This window comes from Chrysochloris asiatica, unplaced genomic scaffold (genome assembly GCF_000296735.1).
Source record: "Chrysochloris asiatica unplaced genomic scaffold, ChrAsi1.0 scaffold00077, whole genome shotgun sequence".
NCBI lineage: Eukaryota > Metazoa > Chordata > Mammalia > Afrosoricida > Chrysochloridae > Chrysochloris > Chrysochloris asiatica.
The window spans coordinates 3640429-3660503 of NW_006408595.1; the positions used below are offsets into that span (position 1 = coordinate 3640429).

Consider the following 20075-nt stretch of genomic DNA (forward strand, 5'->3'; position numbering starts at 1 on the left):
GTAGGAAGTGTAGGGGGCGGGTTTCTGGGATATACCCTTTGGGTGGCTGATGATGCATGGAGGGGATTGGAACCATGGCAGTGAGATGATATACGATGGAATGAATGTAAAACTAAAGTTCTCCCATGTAACTATCATATAAATCACAATAAAACATTAAAAAAAATACATTCATTCAAAACTCTATGGAGCACAGTTCTGCTCTGCCACAAATGGTGCCACACGTAAGCTCACAATGAGTCAGGTGACTCGATGGCATCTGCTTGCTTGTTTTAACCTAATTCCAAATGGTTCAGTAAAATAAACTTTGATAGATGCATAAACGAATGTGGGAAAATGGGGTAACACTGTCTGTGTGTAAAAACATACAAATGTGGCAAAATATGAACAACAAAGGAATGTTGAAAACAAGTAGAGTAAATCTTATTGTCCTCAGATTTGACATTTGTATTCTCAATTCTTCATGTCTTTCCAGCTGGGGAAGGGACACTAATTGTCATCTTTTGCTAATACTCTCACTGTCAAATTGAATTATTTCAAGATTCAGTCCTTTACTCTTTGAAAGAGAGGAATTCATATTGTTATATATTCCAGGTTGGACATTTAAATTATAGCAACAATGTTGTTGTTGTTAAGTGCCATGGAGTCCATTCTGACCCATAGCAACCCTGTGTAGGGTTTCCAAGGAGCGACTGGTGAGTTTGAACCACCAACCTTGCAGTTGAAACGACTTTGCAGTCTGACACATTAGCCCACAGCGTCATTTGTTGTTGCTAGTTGCCATGACATCGCTTCTGACTCAGAGCAACCCTGTGCACAACAGAACGTAGCACTATCCTGTCCTGTACCATCCTCGCCATTGTTCATGCTTGAACTCACTGCTACTGGCACTGTGCCAAACCACCTCGTTGGAGGTCTTCCACTTTTTTGCTAACCCTCCACCTTACCAAACATGATGTCCTTCTCCAGGAATTGGTTCCTCCTGACAATATTTCTGGTCATTATGGATTCTAAGGAGCATTCTGACTTTACTTCTTCCAACACAAATTTGTTTGTTCTTCTGGCATTTCATGGTACTTTCAGAATTCTCCTCCAGCCTTTGAACAGAACAAGAGGACACTGAATGGTTTAAAATCAGGAAAGGTATGTATATGTACCAGGATTGTATTATCTCATATGTTGTTATTGTCGTTATGTGCCATGGAGTCGGTTCTGACTCATAGCGACCCTGTACAGGGTTTCCAAGGCTATAAATCTTTATGGGAGCAGAAAGCTCATCTTTCTCCCATGGAACAGCTGGTAGTTTCGAACTACTGACCTTGAGGTTCACAGCCCAATTCGTAACCACTATGCTACCAGAACTCTTTTTATCTCACCATAGCAGCCATACTATATGCTTAGTCCACAAAATTTAGAAGTTCAAAAAACAAAAAAATTCACATAATTTTAACATATGAAAATGACCATCATTAAATTGAGATGTATTTATTTCTAGTCTGTAATTATGCATCTTTCCACTGAAACTTTATTTTCAAAATATTTAAATCTATTGAAAAGTTTAAAATATACTATAATATGCAACTATGTACCCATTATATAGGGAATGTGGTGGCTTCGTATGACAAACACTGACTGGACTGTGAACCACAAGATCCGTGGTCCGAGTCCACCAGCCACTCCGTGGGAGAATGATAAGACTTACTCTCTATAGAAGATTTAAGAAGCCCTAGTGTGGCGCTGGGGGTTAATGTGCCAGACTGCAAAGCCATTTGAACTGCAAGGTCAGTAGTTCAAGGTCACCAACTGCTCCTTGGAAACCCTATACAGGGTCTCTATGGGTCAGAATCGACTCGACAGCACTTAACAACAACAACAGATTTAAAGCGTTAGAAATCCTGTATGGGGTCACTATGAGTTGGAATCGACTCAAGGGCACTTAACAACAACAGACATCATATAGTGATATTGCCACAAGTCCTCTCTTTCTCTTATTCTTGCTCTTTGTATATGAATTTCAAGTTTTTTTTTGAGTTGATGGCATAATGGTATTTCATCTCAAACATATTGGCATATTTCCTTAGACAAGGATGTTCTTTTATGCAACCACAATACCATTATCACAACAAAGCAAATTAATTCAGTAGATTTTTATTCACAAATGTCTGTTGTTGTTAGATGCCTCCTAGTCAGCTCTATGTCATAGTGAACCTATGCACAGCAGAACTGCGTGGTCCTCCACCATCTTCATAATAGTTATGGCTGTTCCCATTGTGTCACTCCATCTCATCAGGGCTCTTCCACTTTTTTTTGCTGACACCTTACTTGTCGAAGCACAATGCCCTTTTCAGAGACTGGTTCCTCCTGATAATGTGTTCAAAGTACATGAGACAAAATCTCGCCATTCTTCCTTCTAAGCGACATTCTGGCTGTACTTCTTCTGATTTGCCTAAAGGAGATTTTAAGGCAGCAGATTTGACCAAAGGAACGTTAGGAGGTCTTTTAAAGGTGATGCCCTTAAGATAAATTTATGTGTTTTATTGCTATGTAACCGGACTCCTGGTGTTTCAGTGTAGGATCAGCACTGGACTGCAAACCACAGGACAGTAGTTCAAACCCACCAGCTGCTCCTCGGAAACGCTTTACAGGGTCACTATGGCCGGAATTGGCTCAACAGCAATTAACAACAACAACATTACTATGTAACAAGCCACCCTAAATTTAAAGTTGTAAAACATCAACAGTTCGCTCTCATAATTCTGAGGGTTGACATGGCTCAGCTGAGTGGCTCAGTTCCACCTAGTTTTGGCTAGGGTCGTTCACTAGGCTGAAAAACCTCTAAGCGGAGCTGGAAAGTCAAAGAAGGCAACACTTGCACTTATTGTGTCTTAAATGTTTTTCTGCATGGCCTCTCATATAGCCACTTGGAGTGTCTTCACAGCATGATGGTCTTTGAGGAATCGGACATCTTACACTATGGTTAATTTCTGAGATGAAGGAAGCAGAAGTTGTTAGTTCTCTTAAGAAAAGGCCCAGACCTGATAAAATGTCATTTCTGTCACATTCTTTTTGGTACAATGACTATTTATAATCCTTCCATCTTCTTTTGATGTTTCCTGAATCATTTAATATTTTGTTTTTGTTGTTGTTAAGTGCCATCAAGTCGATTCAGACCCATAGCAACCCTGTGTAGGGTTTCCAAAGAGCAGCTGGTGAGCTTGAACCACTCACCTTGTGGTTCAAATGACTTTACAATGCAGCACATTAATCCACAGTGCCACACCAGAACTCCATAGAATCTTTTAATATTGTGATCAGAGGCATGGTTTTTTCCCTTCAAGTCTTTTAGCTTGAGAAACACTTAGCATGTTTCCCTTTTGATTATCTAATTGCAAGGCTTTGTAAATCTCATTTAACACTTTGTCTTTTCGAGCTCCCCTTTGAAATGTTTCATTCATCTCTTTTATTTCTTCATTTCTTCCATTCCTTTTAGCTACTCTATATTCAAGAGCCTGTTTTCAGAATTTCCTCTGACATCCACTTGGTCTTTTCTGTCTTTTTAATGACCTTTTGATTTCTTCTTGTATGATATTCTTGATGTCACACAACTTTGGTTTCCAGTCATTAGTGTTCAAAGCATCAAAGTTATTTCTTAGATGGTTTTTAAATTAAGGTGGGATATACTGCAGAAGGTTGTATTTTGGTTCTCATGGATTTGTTAATTTTCTTTAGTTTCAATCTGAATTTGCATGTAAGCAGTTGATGTTTTTTTTTCACAGTTGGTTCCTGGCTTTGTTTGGCTGATGATATTGAGCTTCTCCATTGTCTCTTCTTACCTTGTTGTTGTTAAGTGCCACTGAGTAGATTCCGATCCATAGCGACCCTGGATAGGGTTTCCAAGGAGCAGCTGGTGAGCTTGAACCACCAACCTTGCAGCTCAAACGACTTTGCAGTCTGTCACATTAGCCCACATCGCCACATCAGGACTCCTCTCGTCTTAAAGATGTAGTCAATTTGATTCCTGTGTATTACACTTGGTGAGGTCCATGGTTATAGTTGCCATTTATGTTGTTGAAAGAAATATCTGCAATAAAGTTGTTGGTTTTGCAAAATTCTCTCATGTGAGCTCCAAATTATGTCTATCACGAAGGCCATATATTTGAACTATTGCTCCTTCCCTTTGTTTCCAACCTTTGCATTGCAATGACCAGTAATTATCAGTACTTATTGATTGCAAGCTTGGTTAATTTCAGACTCAAGAAATTGGTAGAATTCCTCAATTTCATCATCATTGGCTTTGGTGGTTGGCATGTAAATTTGAATAATACTTTTACTAAGTGGTCATCATTTTAGACAGAGATAGTATGCAATCACAGACAGCATTGTACTTCAAAATAGTTTTCTAATGTTCTTTTTGACAATGAATGTAGCACCATTCCTCTTAATATTGTAATTCCCAGCATGTTACACTATTGTTAAGCGCCGTCGAGTCGGTTCCGACCCATAGAGACCCTGTACAGGGTTTCCGAGGGTGTAAATCCTTACGGAAGTAGAAAGCCTCATCTTTCCCCCGCGGAGCGGCTGGTAGTTTCGAACCGCTGACCTTAAGGTTCGCAGCCCGATTCGTAACCACTACACTATATGATTGTCTAATTAAAAATGGCCAATTCCTAACCATTTTGGCTCACTAATGCTTAAGATACTGATCTTTATGTATTCCATTTCATTTTGATGACTTTAAATTTTCTTAGATTGATACTTCTTCCATTTCACATTCCAATTATTAATGGCTGTTAGCAGTCGTTTCTTTTCATTTGGAGTTATGCTCCGTTGGCAAATGAAGGTCTGAAAGCTTTGCTCTATACACATCATTAAGGCTGACTCAGGGAGGCAGCTCTCCCCAGTCATATTTTGAGTGCCTTCCAATCTAAGGGACTCATCTTCTGGCACTATATAAGATAATGTTCTTTTGTGCTTCATAAGATTTTCAGGGGCAAAGTCCTAATAACTGAACTGCCTATTCCCTTTTCCTAGTCTGTTTTTAGTCTGGAAGCTCTGCTGAAACCTGTCTTCCATGGGTAAGCCTGAAACCTGTCTTCCATGGGTATTTGAAACACCAGTGTCAGAGCTTCTAGAATTAGCACTATGCAAGCCACCAGCAAGACAAACTGACAGATGAGTGGGAAACTTTCTGTATATGCAGACATTTAAATAAAAAGAACTCAGTATATAATTCTGAACTTTCTGTCTATTCAGAATTATGTATTGAGTTATTTTTGTATAAATTATGACATGATTTTTAAATGACTTCATAGAATATATTATTTAACCATTTTTGTTTATGTTGTTGTGGTTGTTGTTGTTTGTTTATGTTGTTGTGGTTAGGTGCCATCGAGTCGGTGGCAACTCATAACAACCTTATGCACAGCAGAATGAAACACTGCTAGATCCCGGGCCAACCACACTATAGTTGCCACACTTGAGCCCATTGATGCTATCATTTGGCCAAACCATCTCGCTGGAGGTCTTCTTCTTTTTCTTCGAACCTCCACTTCTCCAGCAACTGATCCCTCCTGACAGCATGTCCGAAGTATGAGAGACAAAGTTTGGCCATCTTGTCCTCCAAGGAGCACTCAGGCTGCACTTATTCCAACACAGATCTGTTGGTTCTTTTGGCAGTCCACGATATTTTTAATATTCTCCTCCAACACCATAACTCAAAAGCATCAATTCTTTTATGGTCTTCCTTATTTACTGTTCAACTTTTACATGCATATGAGCTTATTGAAAATACCGTGGCTTGGGTCTGGCGCACCTTAGTCCTCAAGCTGACATTTTTGCTCTTCAACACTTTAAAAAGGTCTTGTGCAGTAGATTTGCCTAATGTAATACATCGTTTGATTTCTTGACTGCTGCTTCCGTGATTGTTGATAGTTGATCCAAGAAGAATGAAGTCCTTGACAACTTCAATCTTTTCTCTATTGATAAGAACGTTGTTTATTGGACCAGTGGTGGGGATTTTTGTTTTCTTTACATTGAGATGCAATCCATACTGAAGACTGTGCTCTTTGATCTTCATCAGTAAATATTTTAAGTCTTCCTCACTTTTAGCAAGCAAGGTTGTATCATCTGCATATCGTAGGTTGTTAATGAGTCTTCCTCCAGTCCTGATACAGTGTTTTTCTTCATATAACCTAGCTTCTCAGATTAATTGCTCAGCATACAGGTTGAATAAGTATGGTGAAAGAATACAACCCTGCCGCACACCTTTCTTAATTTTAAACCATCCAGTGTCCCCATATTCTGTTCGAACAACTGCCTCTTGACCCATGTACAGATTCCTCAATAGCACATTTAAGTGTTCAGGAATACTCATACTTCACAATATTGTCCATACCTTGTTATAATTCATACAATCGAAAGCCTTTGTGTAGTCAATAAAACACAGGTAAACATCTTTCTGATATTCTCTGCTTTCAGCCAAGATCCATCAGACATCAGCAATGATATCCTTTGTTCCACGGCCTCTTCTGAATCTGGCTTGAACCTCTGGAAGTTCTCTGTCAATGTATGCTTGCAGCCATTTCTGTATTGCCTTTAGTAAAATTTTACTCGCATGGGATATCAAAGAGATTGTGCAATGATTTCCGCATTCTGTTGGGTCACCTCTCTTTGGATTGGGCACAAATACGGATCTCTTCCAATCAGTTAGCCAGATAGTTGTCTTCCAAATTTCTTGGCATAGATGAGTTGAGTGCCTCCACTCGCATGGGATATCAAAGAGATTGTGCAATGATTTCCACATTCTGTTGGGTCACCTCTCTTTGGAATTGGCACAAATACGGATCTCTTCCAATCAGTTGGCCAGATAGTTGTCTTCCAAATTTCTTGGCATAGATGAGTGAGTGCCTCCTGTGCCATATCACTTTCTTGAAAGATTTCAATTTTTATTCCATCAATTCCTGGTGCCTTGTTCTTTGCCAATTCCTTCAGTGCACCTTGGATTTCCTCCTTCAGTATCATTGGATCTTAATCATATGCTACCTCTTGAAACGGTTGAATATCAACTATTTCCTTTTGGTACAGTGACTATGTATTCCTTCCATCTTCTTATGATGCTTTCAGCATCATTCAATAATTTTCCCAGAGCATCTTTCAATAATGAAAGACAAGGCTTGAATTTTTCCTTCAGTTTCCCCAGTTTGAGAAATGGTGAACATTTTCTTCCTTTTTGGTTTTCTGACTCCAGATCTTTGCACATTTTGTTGTAATGTTTGGCTTTATCTTCTCGTGCTGATCATTGATATTTTCTCTTCAGATCTTGTACCTCCTCATTTATTCTATTTGCTTTAGTATCTCTACACTGGAAAGCAAGTTTCAGTGTTTCTTCTGACATCCATTTTGACGTTTTCCTTCTTTCTTGTCTTCTCAATGACTTTTTGCTTTCTTCACATATGATGTACTTGATGTCATCCCACAACTCTTCTGGTCTTCGGTCTTTAGTGTTTAATATATCAAATCTGTTCTTCAAATGATTTCTAAATTCAGATGGAATATATTCAAGGTCATATTTTGGCTCTCATGGACTTGTTTTCATTTTCTTCAGTTTCAGGTTGAATTTGCATATGAGCAATTGATGGTCTGTTCCACAGTCTGCCCCTGGTCTTGTTTGACTGATAATTTGGAGCTTTTCCATCATCTCTTTCTGTAGATGTAGGCAGTTTGATTTCTGTGTATTCCATATGGTGAGGTCCATATGTATACTCATCTCTTATGCTGTCTAAAGAAGGTATTTGTTATTTATATTGTTATTGTTATGAATAATGTTGAAAATACCCTTTTTTTCTGAAGAATTTAAACATAAATTATGGTTTATCTCTATTGTGGAATTAAAGGTTTTCTTTCATGAATTTCAAACATGAACCAGCAACTGAAAGACGCTCTTTAAAATTTTATTTGTGGTTTTAATATTTTATCCCCATTGCACAAAAGGCAGCAATATAAGTTCTTGAAATCATGAACAGTATTTGAATTTCAGTCAGCTGAGAGTGACTTGAGATGAAGTTTAGAAATCTCTTTCCTCCTGACCTTTGTCTGTTTAAATAGTACACTGACAGAATTATTCTTAAAGTTGAGAAAAATGACATATGTGTTTTTTTCTATAAGGATTCATTTTTTTATATTTTGAAATGTTGGTGGTGCAATGTTTAGTGCTGGTCTGATGGAAAGATTGGCTGTTCGAACCAATGGTTCCATGGATAATTAGACCTGGCAATCTGCTTCCATAAAAATTACAGCCTTAGAAACTCAGTGGTGCAGTTCTACTAAGTCATACAGGGCTGCTATGAGTCAGACTGGACACTGGCACACGACAGCAACAACTTATACTTATTATTCAATTATAAAATTGACCTTAGAGTAAATGGTCCTGGGACTATTAAGTAATTTGATCAAAGTGTCTCATCACATACATGACATGGCCTGGATTCTAACTCATGTCCTGGTGTTGACCTGTAGGATAAAGCAGTAGACCAACTGCAATGTCAGTTTGAACTGTAAGGTCAGCTATTCAAACTTACCAGGTGCTCCATCAGAAACCCTTCATAGAGTCCTGTGAGTTAGAACCGACTCAACAGCATTTAACAACAACACGTTTTTAATTAGGTGTATATATCTAAGTATATGCCTCCTTGGGTGCATGGCTCTTTCTGGACCCTGATGTTGGGTTATTTTTAACATATCTGATTGCTTTCAGGGTTTCGTGCACCTGAAGTTGCCAGAGGAAATGTTATTTATAATCAGCAAGCTGATGTTTATTCATTTGGTTTATTACTTTATGACATTTTGACAACTGGAGGTAGAATAGTAGAGGGTTTGAAGTTTCCAAATGAATTTGATGAATTGGCAATACAAGGAAAACTACCTGGTAAGTTCTACTTTACCTATTATCTTATCAGCATTATTTGCAAGTTATTTAATTATAGCTATAGGTTTAATTTATTTCACACCTGAAATTTTTTTATCTGGTATATGAAATATTCCTAAATCCTGAGATACATTAATAAAATTCACATGAAAAAGGTAGCTTTTAACCTTAAAAACACAAAAAAGTCCCAAATCAATACTGATATTTTTGGGATGATACTTAGAAGATGATTCAAAAAAACAAATTGGTCTTACAGCCCCAGATTTGACAGCCTATAATTCACATTAAGAGTTAATATGTGTCCAGTAGCCTAGAGTTTTTTCATTTTCTTAGAGTGAAATAATTTATATGCAGGAATGGAATCTTGAATTATTTATAATATACTCAGTAGTTAAATATTGAAAAAAAATTGTTAAATGAGAATTTAATGAGATCAAATTTCATATTAAAAGTGTCTCATGCTTTTAAGAAATTCTAGGGCATTTCATTCATTCCTTGAATATTATTTCAGTCCCCATTACAAAGTATCCTTTTAAATTTATTTAGCTGTTTCTCATACATATTTTCTGTTTTCCCTTCCATTTAAGAAATATTCACATATTTATACTATGTAATGAGTACAGAGAATATAGCTGTAGCTATCTCCTTTGGGTGGACATTGAAGATTCTAGCAAAAGGAAATGTATTATTGTTTGAATATATTTCAGACACAATCTGGGTCATCTCCTTTACTTTGCCAATTAGCTTTCCAGCGAACGTACCCAAGTCTCTAGTCTGTACCATCTAGGAAGATAGCATGTTCTTGTAAAAAGAAAATGTGCACAAACTGACTGTGTGTATGCGAGGAGGCAATGTTTACCTATTAAAAACTATTTACATAGAAGCCTAATTATTATATGGACAAATTTGAAATACAGTTATGGAATAAATGTCTATTGTTTTATTCAATTGGTATTTATATCTCTTTTTATCTCATAAAATTCAAGGTTCTGTTTTTGTTTTTATTTTTTTAATGTCTCCTGTGGGAAAAAAGTTCACAAAATAGCTTTATGTTTTTGATAAGTAAATGTAGAGTACAGGGATCACTTTTTCCTTTTGTAATATTTGGGCTTTAATATACATTGAGAGAAATAAAAGAAATATTGTTTTCTTTAATGATCTAGTATAATATGTTTGTAATGTTTTAGATCCTGTTAAAGAATATGGTTGTGCTCCATGGCCAAGGGTTGAGACGTTAATTAAAAAGTGTTTGAAAGAAAATCCTCAAGAAAGACCTACTTCTGCCCAGGTATTCTGACAGTCGCAATGCATTAATATGTTCTACAAAATATATATTTGTATATATATACATGTGTGTGTATATATATATATATATATATATATATATATATATATATACACACACACACACACACACACATGCACATTATAAGGCAAGAGCATTATAAGGCCTGGTAGCTCTCATATGCCTCTTCCTAACTGAATCTTCCTAACTGAATCATCCTCTTTTACGTATAGAAATAACTCCTCTCATGATTGTGATCATCATTGCTTTGATTCAATTGATAGTTTCACAATCAAACTTGGTTTATTGTAGTCATGATTTGTTTTTATGGAATCATACTCATTTAGTGCTCTGAGAATTTTCATTTTCCTCCCAACCTTATTTTGTAAGGTTCTTTCATGTTGATGATTATTGTTGGTGTAAGAATGGGATGGGGATATAGTCATCTGACCTCTTCTGGCTTAAAAAATCACAGACGAGAATAAAATTTAGCGTTAGTTCAAGCCTAACTTTCTTTACTAAATCCGACACCAACTCTCTGCTTCTCAGTTGGGCTCAATAATTCATTGCAATAACCACACAGAGTTCACATCATACTAAAGATTATGGGGATTATTAGAGATACAGGATCAGGAATGTTCAGGGTACAATTCTTTGGTCAGTATAGCCTCTTCCCAGCCATGTTCATTGACTGCTCTCTCTGACCCTTCACCCCTTGGCCTTGCCTCTGCCCTTCACAGGCAGTATTACAAAGACCTCTTAGCACTGCTGATAAATGCCTAGGGCACACTATTCAGCCATAAGCCTCAGTCTGAAAGTACCTGACTCTAGTTTCCTGGGTCAGCAAATCTAGCTTTCCCACAATCAAGCCTCCTGCCTGAATGTACTCAGCTTTACTTGCTCTGCAGATGGGGAAACCCACCAGTCTGTTTCATGCTCTGCCTCGTGGTTCTGTTGCTTCTACTCCTCTGCAATTCTTTTGCCATTTCCCTGAGTGGAGAAGGTTCAATGTACAGGGATATCAGGGTCCAAAATATATGTTTCACTCTTGGATCTTCTTACTTTTTGGAAGTGAGATCTTTCTTTTTAAATCAAACAGGGTGGCAAAATCGACCCTTTCCATCATTAGATTTCCAAGTTTTTACAATCACAGTAAACTCTATTAACATTCATTCAAATTGAATCATTTAATCCTGTCAGCATCTTCCTCCATCTTCTCTTACACAAGACCTATCAGGAAAAGAGGAAATACACCCAATATGCATGAACCCAGATAGCTGTGAGTTACAAAGACCATGGCTAGAAGAGCTATATTAAATAGCGTTTAACTGCACCACAGCTGATTATTTTCACTGCTTTTATATTTCACTGTTTCAATGATCTACAATGTATTTACCCATTTTCATGTCTTTGGGCATTGATATTGTCTCCAGCTTTTTTGCTGTTATAAATAGTGTTGCTAAACATGTCTCCTGGTACAAATTGTGTTTGGATTTCCTTGGGAATTCTAACTGTACTGACAAGGGATATTTGAATAGCTAAATTGTTTTCTGAAGTTATACCAGTTTAAAATGCACATCACCTATATATTAGAGTGACTCCTGGTGTGGTGCTGTAGAATAAGCACTGAATGTCTAACTGCAAGATTGGCAGTTCAAACTTACCAACTGCTCCTTGAAAACCCTATAAAGGGACACTATGTCTTAAAACTGACTTAATGGCACTTAACAACAACAACAAATGCTGTATTACACAGTTTCTAAAGTTTTGATAATATCAAACTTCATTTATATATATATATATATATATGTTGTTGTTGTTGTTGTGTGCCGTGGAGTTGGTTCTGACTCGTAGCGACCCTGTACAGGGTTTCCGAGGCTGTAAATCTTTACGGGAGCCAAAAGCCTCATCTTTCTCCCGCGGAACAGTTGGTAGTTTCGAACTGCTGACCTTGCAGCCCGCAGCCCGATTCGTAACCACTATGCTACCAGATATAAATAGATGTAAAGTCTTGTGGTCTTGATTTGTTTTTTTTTTCTGTTGTTAGGTGCTACTGAGTTGTTTCTGACTTATAATGACTGGTCCTCTGCTCTCCTCACAATCATTCCTATGTTTGAGACCATTGTTGTAGCTACTGTGTCAATCCATCTTGTTTAGGGTCTTTCTCTTTTAATTAACCCTCTACTTTACCAAGCATGATGTTCTCCAGGTGCATGTCCTTCCTCATGACAAGATCAAAATACACAAGAGAAAGTCTCACCATCTTCATTTCTACAGAGAATTCTGGTTTTGCTTCTTCCAAGAATACATGGAGCCCATATATTCTTCACCAACACCACAATTCTAACTGGACTGTTAACCTACCAACTGCTCTTTGGAAAACCTATGTAGGGTTGCTTCGAGTTGGAACTTATCACTTAGCAACAAACAACAAGCAAAATTAACTGAGCATGTCTTCTGTGTTCATTGGTTATGTTTCCTTTTCCGTAAAATGTCTGTTCATTAATTTACCCATTTTTCTCTTGGGTTATTTGTCTACAAATCAAATAAGAATAAGACAGTCCTCATATATCTTAACCCTTTGTTGATTATATATGTTGCAAATTTCTTTCCCCAGATTTTTCTTGCCTTTTTATTTCCTATAGAGTATCTTTGATTAATAATTAAAAATTTTTAATGTTAATATTTAAAATCCTTTTAAAAATGGTTAATACTTTTTGGATCTTGTATTAAGAAATTCTTCTCTACCCAGAGTAATAAAAATATTTGCTATGGTTTCTTCAAAAATTTTTGCCAAAAATTTTACTTTTAACAGTTAGGATCTCAATCCATATGGCATTGGCATTTATATCTTGATTTACTTTCATTTTTACCATATTGGTAACAAGTTTTTCCAGCTTCATTTGTTAAATTGTTGTTGTTGTTAAATGCTGTTGAGTCAGTTCTGACTCACAACAACCCTACATAGGGTTCCTGAGGAGTGGCTGGTTGGTTTGAACTGCTGACTTTGTGATTAGCAGTATAGTGCTTATCCTACAGCACCACACAAGGACTCTTATTTATGGAGTAAGCATGACAGATCAGTGGAAACTTTCCTCCTTGTTTTCCTTTGATCTGCCGTGCTCACTTTGTAATTTATCAGAGATATACACACCCATCTCCCTTTCTTTCTATTGGTCAGTTTATCTGCCTATCTGTCAATATTGCACTGTCCTAATTTCTATTGTTGTATCATGGCCCCATCTCGCTGCTTATTTATTCTTCAATAGGATTGTTTGGGGTATTCTTGGACTTCATTTTCCATGAATATTTTAAATCACTCTGCCAATTTTTATTTTAAAACAAAACCCTATGTGCTGTGTGTGGACTTTTGTAGAATTTATAGAAAATTTGAAGAGGGTTATTTCCTTAAGGTATTAAGACATTCTATTCTTGGATCACTAAAGGTCGGAAGCTACTTGACGCCATGTAACAACCACAAACAACACTCTTGACTGCTGGTTCTCAGTCCATTTATTTAAATTTTCTTAAACATTTGTCCATGAAATTAGAGAATTCTGCATACAAGTCTTTTACATATTTTGTAGGATTTTATTTCTTCAAATTGTTTTAAACTCAATTCTTGAATTGAGAATTTTTTTAAAGTAGCCAGATCTGCTAATCTTTTGGGGAGAAGACTTACGACTAACAATATCTCGGGATTCATGTACGCTCCACCTCCTGTCTTTGCACAGTTCCCAAGAGAGCTTTCATTGTAGGTCAGTGAACGTGCATAGCTTTATTTCTGGACTGCATTTAAATAAATATATGCAGTGCTTTGGGATTCCAGCTTTGTCGATAAAAGAAAACAACAAACAAAACTAAAACCACTGCCATTTAGTTGATTCTGACTCATATAAAACCTGTGTGAAACAGAGTAGAGCTGCTCTTCAGGGTTTCTGAAGCAACAAATCTTTTGAAGAGCAGACAGCCTCATCATTCTCCCACAGTGCAGCTGGTGGGTTTGATCTTAGTGTTTGTAGCATAGTGTTTAGTCCGCATGACCACTGGGGCTCCTAGCTTTGTGGATACTGGACGTTTATTTCATTGTCTTTTCAGTAGAACCTAGACTTTTTCTCTCCACACAGTTCCAAAAGGCCTCCAAAAGCACACACCAATTTGTCTACAGGACAAATCTGGCTTTAGCTTTAAACTAACCTCTCTCATTTGTCTTTCATTAGGATTTTGGCCTGATAATTCCTCATGATGTTCTAAGAGTTTAATTATTGTAAAACATTTTTTTTTTTGCATGTTTGTTTGTTTCTACTAAATAATTTACTAAGTATTTTAAATTGTTTTTATCTAGAAAGTTTGTTCAAATACCCTTTTATCCCATATGAACAGAAACAGAACACTTGCAATGTTTGAAATTTTGTTACATATAAAGAAGAGCCATCTTTATGTTTTGAAGTTTAAATTTTGTATCATAATCCACTGAAAACATTTCATTAAAAGTAAATTTTCTAGTCAAAATAGCTAAGCACATCTATATTGACTTTATCAAACTTTAAACTGAATAATTATCTTTGCTAGTTGGTCTGCTTATTCTTAATTTAGGTTATCACCAGTGTTAACTATATTTTTTATTTTATTATTTATTTCTCACAGTGCAATTTTCTACTATATTTAATTTTTGCTCTTCTCAGTATCAATTATGTTGTTGTTGTTGTTGTTATGTGCTCTGGAGTCGGTTCCGACTCAGCGACCCTGTACAGGGTTTCCGAGGCTGTAAATCTTTACAGGAGCAGAAAGCCTCATCTTTCTCCCGTGGAACAGCTGGTAGTTTTGAACTGCGGACTTTGAGGTTAGCAGCCCCATTCGTAACCACTACGCAACTAGAGCGCCTTAGTATCAATTATAGTTCACCATTATTTTATAGAGTACGTAATAATCTTGATGCTTTTGTTAGTCTTTAAAACGTTTCAACATATATATTTTATCTTCACAGCTCAGCATGTAGTGGGAAAAACGTGTAAAATCATTACCTTTAGTAGATGAGGCACTGAGAGAATAAGCAAGTTTCTCAGAGCTTCGTGTATGACAGGCAGATGACTACACAGGGACTGTTCTATCCTGACCCTCTGACTTCAGCTTATATTTCTGTTTGCTCACTCCCACTCTCCATTTCTTAACTGTTTGAAGGAAAATATACAAACAAAATATAGAGGTGATTCCTAGTTGTTGTTTTTTTTTTACTAGAGATGGAAATTTCCTTTCCTTTCAAATGGCACAAGCTCTACAGTACTGTTAGGCCGAACATTTATTTATTTTCATCTTCATGTGGCCCTTAATGACTAATGCTGAGCTGTGCAGTATAGAATTGAGCAAGCTTCAATTCTTCGAAACTTCTGTTCAGTTGTTACTTTGGGGATTTATTTTCCTTTTTAACAAATCACACCATTTATACAAAAGGGCATATATCATACATAGTTAAAACATATATTACTTTTCAAATGCAATTTTATAAATAGTTTGAGCTATTAATCTTTATGATGTATGGGTGGCCCTTAGCTTAATTTAGGTTTTGTTTGGTATTTAACATCCAGTTCTATATTTGCAAAGCAATCTGATGTTTAAAAAAAAAAATGTTTTAAATTTATGTGTGCTGTTACATTATTTTTTAAAAAACTTTTTCAGGTCTTTGACATGTTGAATTCAGCAGAGTTAGTCTGCCTGATGAGATATATTTTGATACCTAAAAATGTTATTGTTGAATGCATGGTTGCCACCAATCATAACAATAAGAATGCAAGTATTTGGCTGGGCTGTGGACACACTGACAAAGGACAGCTCTCAATTCTTGATTTGAATACAGAAGGATATACTTCTGAGGTAAATCCCAACACTCTTCATGTTATTTAAATAGGATATGTTTTTAAACAGACTACTTTGTAAAATATCATAAAATATATTTGATTTAAAAGTCATTTAGGTGGAATTTTCATATATTAACTGTTTATTTTGAGTCATATACATAAAATTATACTTAAATAGGAGATGATATTGTAGTTTACTAAGTTAGATACCTGTTAGAACAAGAAAATTCACATGAGATTAAATATTCTGTGTCTGGTTTTAAAACCAGGTATATGTGTATTTTAGGAGGTTTTTTAGAAGCAGAGTCAGAGGCAGGGATTTTTAAGAGAGAGGAACTTTATGAAAAATAAAAGACCCAGGAGAGGACATGAGAAGAATTTCAGCAAAAATGTGATTCTTAAGGTCATTGAGCCTCAGCCTTTGTCTACCAGGAGCTCTGAAGTGTGGGTGGCATCCTGGACTTGTCCAACCAGAAGTGAATATGTAATATTCCTACATATTAGTCATTTATTGATTGTAGTCTGTCCAGCAGTGTATGAGGGTAGTGTAACATCTGTAAATTCTTAGCAAGTCAGCTCTTATGAGCATAGGGTGAAGGGTGCAGCCTGAGCTGTTAGAAATCAACACTAAGAACAGATGGGATAGATGCATCTTACTGAAAGAGGAGATCTGGGTGGGAAGCCTACATATTGGATCATAAAGCTGTACTGGCAAATATATGATACATTTTTATCTTATGAAATAATCTAGCATTTTGACTCTTACTTTGTTGTCTCTTCTTAAGGTTAAACAATTGGCTCATCCTTTGATGAAATGAAAATTGATAGAGAAATAATTTTCAGTTTTTAAAAACTAAACAGTCTCTGATGCATTCCAGATAGGCAAAAGTTGTTTGTTACTTAATGTTTTGTTGAAAATTCAAATAGTAAGTTTTTACAAATTAAGAGTGAGAAAATAGAGTTAATTCTATTGATTTATAGAATATTTTCATTGTACCTATGTTCTAGTTACTGATACTATCCCCAAGCCTTTTAGAGTGTGTTTTGTTTTCTTAACAGGAAGTTACTGATAGTAGGATATTGTGTTTGGCCTTGGTGCATCTTCCTGTGGAAAAGGAAAGCTGGATTGTGTGTGGAACACAGTCTGGCACTGTTGTGGTCATGAATACGGAAGATGGGAAGAAGAGACATACACTTGTAAAGATGACTGATGCTGTTACTTGTTTATATTGCAATTCCTTTTCCAAGCAAAGGTATAGAATTGAATTTGACCCTTGGGGGAAAAGTAAATACCTTTTAGATGACTTAATTGTATGTAATACTGTTATTGTGCCAGCAAAGAGCGCTCTATTTTAACATTTTTCTATTGGTTTGTGCGTGGAGTCCTGGTGTGGCGCTGTGGGTTAATGCGTTGGACTGCAAAATCAGTTTGAACCGCAAGGTTGGTGGTTCAAGCTCACCAGCCATTCCTTGAAACCCTATACAGGGTCCTTATGGGTTGGAACTGACTTGACGGCACTTAACAACAACAATCGGTTTCTGCATATTAGGGGGAATTCTGGGAGGTCCCTATGATGTTTGTTTTTATGGATAGACTTGGCTAAGACAAAATTATACAATAGGTCAGCCATTACTTTAGGCCCTCCAGCCCTGTCCTGAAATCACCTCAGTCATGACTGTATTTCTTACCAAGTGTCAAGTTATATTTGTAGGACTAGTTTGAAAATTCACTTCTTTGGATACATATCTATCAATAGCTTATTTTTGACAGGCTTAGACATATCAGTTAATTAACTACCAAACTGTAAAAATAAAAAATAAAAACATCCAATAAATTAATTCATAAGTTAATAGTTGAAAATAACTTAACCTTTTTCAGTTGCAAATATTTTATTCCAAAGGAATGTATCTAAATGGTAGAATTTCAGATATGAGTAATGAGTTGCTTGCTGTATTATTTGTTGTTGTTGTTGTTTTGTGCCGTGGAGTTGGTTCCGACTCACAGCAACCCTGTACAGGGCTTCCGAGGCTGTAAATCTTTATGGGAGCAGAAAGCCTCATTTTTCTCCTGTGGAACAGCTCGTAGTTTCAAACTGCTGACCTTTGTATTATTTGGGAAAGGGTAATTTCCAGAAGTCTTTAGAACTATGCCCCATGTTTCTCAGTTATCAGTTTGAGATATAAACTCCACTGGCAATTTTGAAGTTAAAATTATGTGGAAATAAATGTTCTCTTTTTAACAATTTAATATTTTTCCCTTTTAGCAAACAAAAAAACTTTCTTTTGGTGGGGACTGCTGATGGCAATTTAGCAATTTTTGAGGATAAAGCTGTTAAGGTAAATATTGAATACATTCAATATCAAAATGAATTAGAAGTCTTTTGTTTTCTATGTGTGCTTTTCCTTCCTATATTATTACAACTCTTTGAGAGCTGGAGCATAAATTCTGCTTTTTTGTACTTCATAAAGACTTGTGCATAGTAGATTCTCAGCAAGTACTTTATAATTATCACATATTTTATCTCAACGGACTAAGGTCAAAATGACAAATGAGGTCTGATATATAATATTAAGAATGGGAATAATTCAATTTTTACATATATGAGACGAATACTAAAAACATCAAATAAATCCATTGCTGTTGAGTTAATTCTGTCTCATGGTGACCTCATGAGTTACAGGGTTTTGTTGTTTTTTAACGTCTGTACGGTAGCAGATCTCTAGGCTTCATTTACACAGCACTAGTAAGTGGGTTCAAACGACCAACCTGTAGGTTAGTAGTCAAGCACAAAGCATTTATGCGTACCCAGGGGCCTTTGAAAAGTCAGTGTTGTTTTTGTTTCGCGCTGTCTAGTTGGTTCTGACCCTACGCACAACAGGATGGACGACTGCTTAGTCCTGCTCCATCCTCTCGTTTGTTATGTTTGAACCCATTGTTTTTGCCACTGTGTCAACACATCTCATTGGGCTCTCTCTTCTTCTCTGACCCTCCAGTTTTCCAAGCATGATGTCCTTTTCTAGGGATTGATCTCTCCTGACAACTCATCCAAAGTACAAGAGATGAAGGCTCTTCATCCTTGCTTTTAAGGAGCACTTTGGTTGTACTTATTCCAACACACACACACACACACACACACACATATACATACATATATTTCTTTTTTTTCTGGAAGTCCATGATACTTTCAATATTCTTCACCAATACCATAATTCAAATTCATCAACTCTTCTCCAGTCTTCCTTACTCATTTTCCAACTTTCACATGCATATTGAAAATATCATGGCTTGGGTCAGGTGCACCTTAAACCCAAAGTGACATTTTTGCTCTTTAACACTACAAAGATACCTTATGCTAGAGATTTGCCCAATATATTATATCATTTGGTTTCCTGACTTCTACTTCCAGGAGTGCTGATAGTGGATCAAAGCATTTTAAGTCTTTGACAATTTCAATCATTTCTCCATTTATCATAAGGTTATGTATAGACCCAGTTGTAAGACTGTTCTTCTTACAATCAAGGTACAATCTATACTGAAGGCTATAGTCTTTGATCTGCATTAGTAAGTATTTCAAGTACTCTTCACTTTCAGCAAGCAAGGGTATGTAGCATCTGCCTATCTCAGATTGAATCTTCCCTCAATCCCAAAGCCATGTTCTTCATATAGTCGTTTCTTAGATTATTTACTCAGCATACATATTAAATGAGTAAATTGAAAGGATACAACCCTGGTGCACAACTTTCTTAATTTCCAATCATTCAGTATCCCCTTGTTCTGTTCAAACACCTGCCTCTTTGTCCATGTCCAGGTTCCTCAATTGCACAATTAAATGTTCTGGAATACCCATTCTTTTAATGTTATCCATAGTTTGTTATGTTTCACATAGTTGATTGCTTTTGTTTAGTCAATAAAGCACAAGTAAGTTTCTTTCTGGTACTCTGTTTTCAACCAAGATCCATCTGATACCAGGAATGATACCCCTAGGTCTGTCTTCTTCTAATTCAAACTTCC

The 20075-nt window shown here is 36.4% G+C and overlaps 1 protein-coding gene across 1 annotated transcript in view; it reads left to right on the forward strand.

Annotated features, from left to right (window-relative positions):
• LRRK2 (leucine-rich repeat kinase 2) overlaps positions 1 to 20075 on the forward strand; it is a 254242-nt gene that overhangs the window by 209168 nt on the left and 24999 nt on the right. The window contains 5 exon segments of the mRNA XM_006865300.1: positions 8753 to 8923; positions 10111 to 10211; positions 15885 to 16079; positions 17123 to 17316; positions 18328 to 18400. Coding sequence (XP_006865362.1) covers positions 8753 to 8923; positions 10111 to 10211; positions 15885 to 16079; positions 17123 to 17316; positions 18328 to 18400 — 734 coding nt within the window.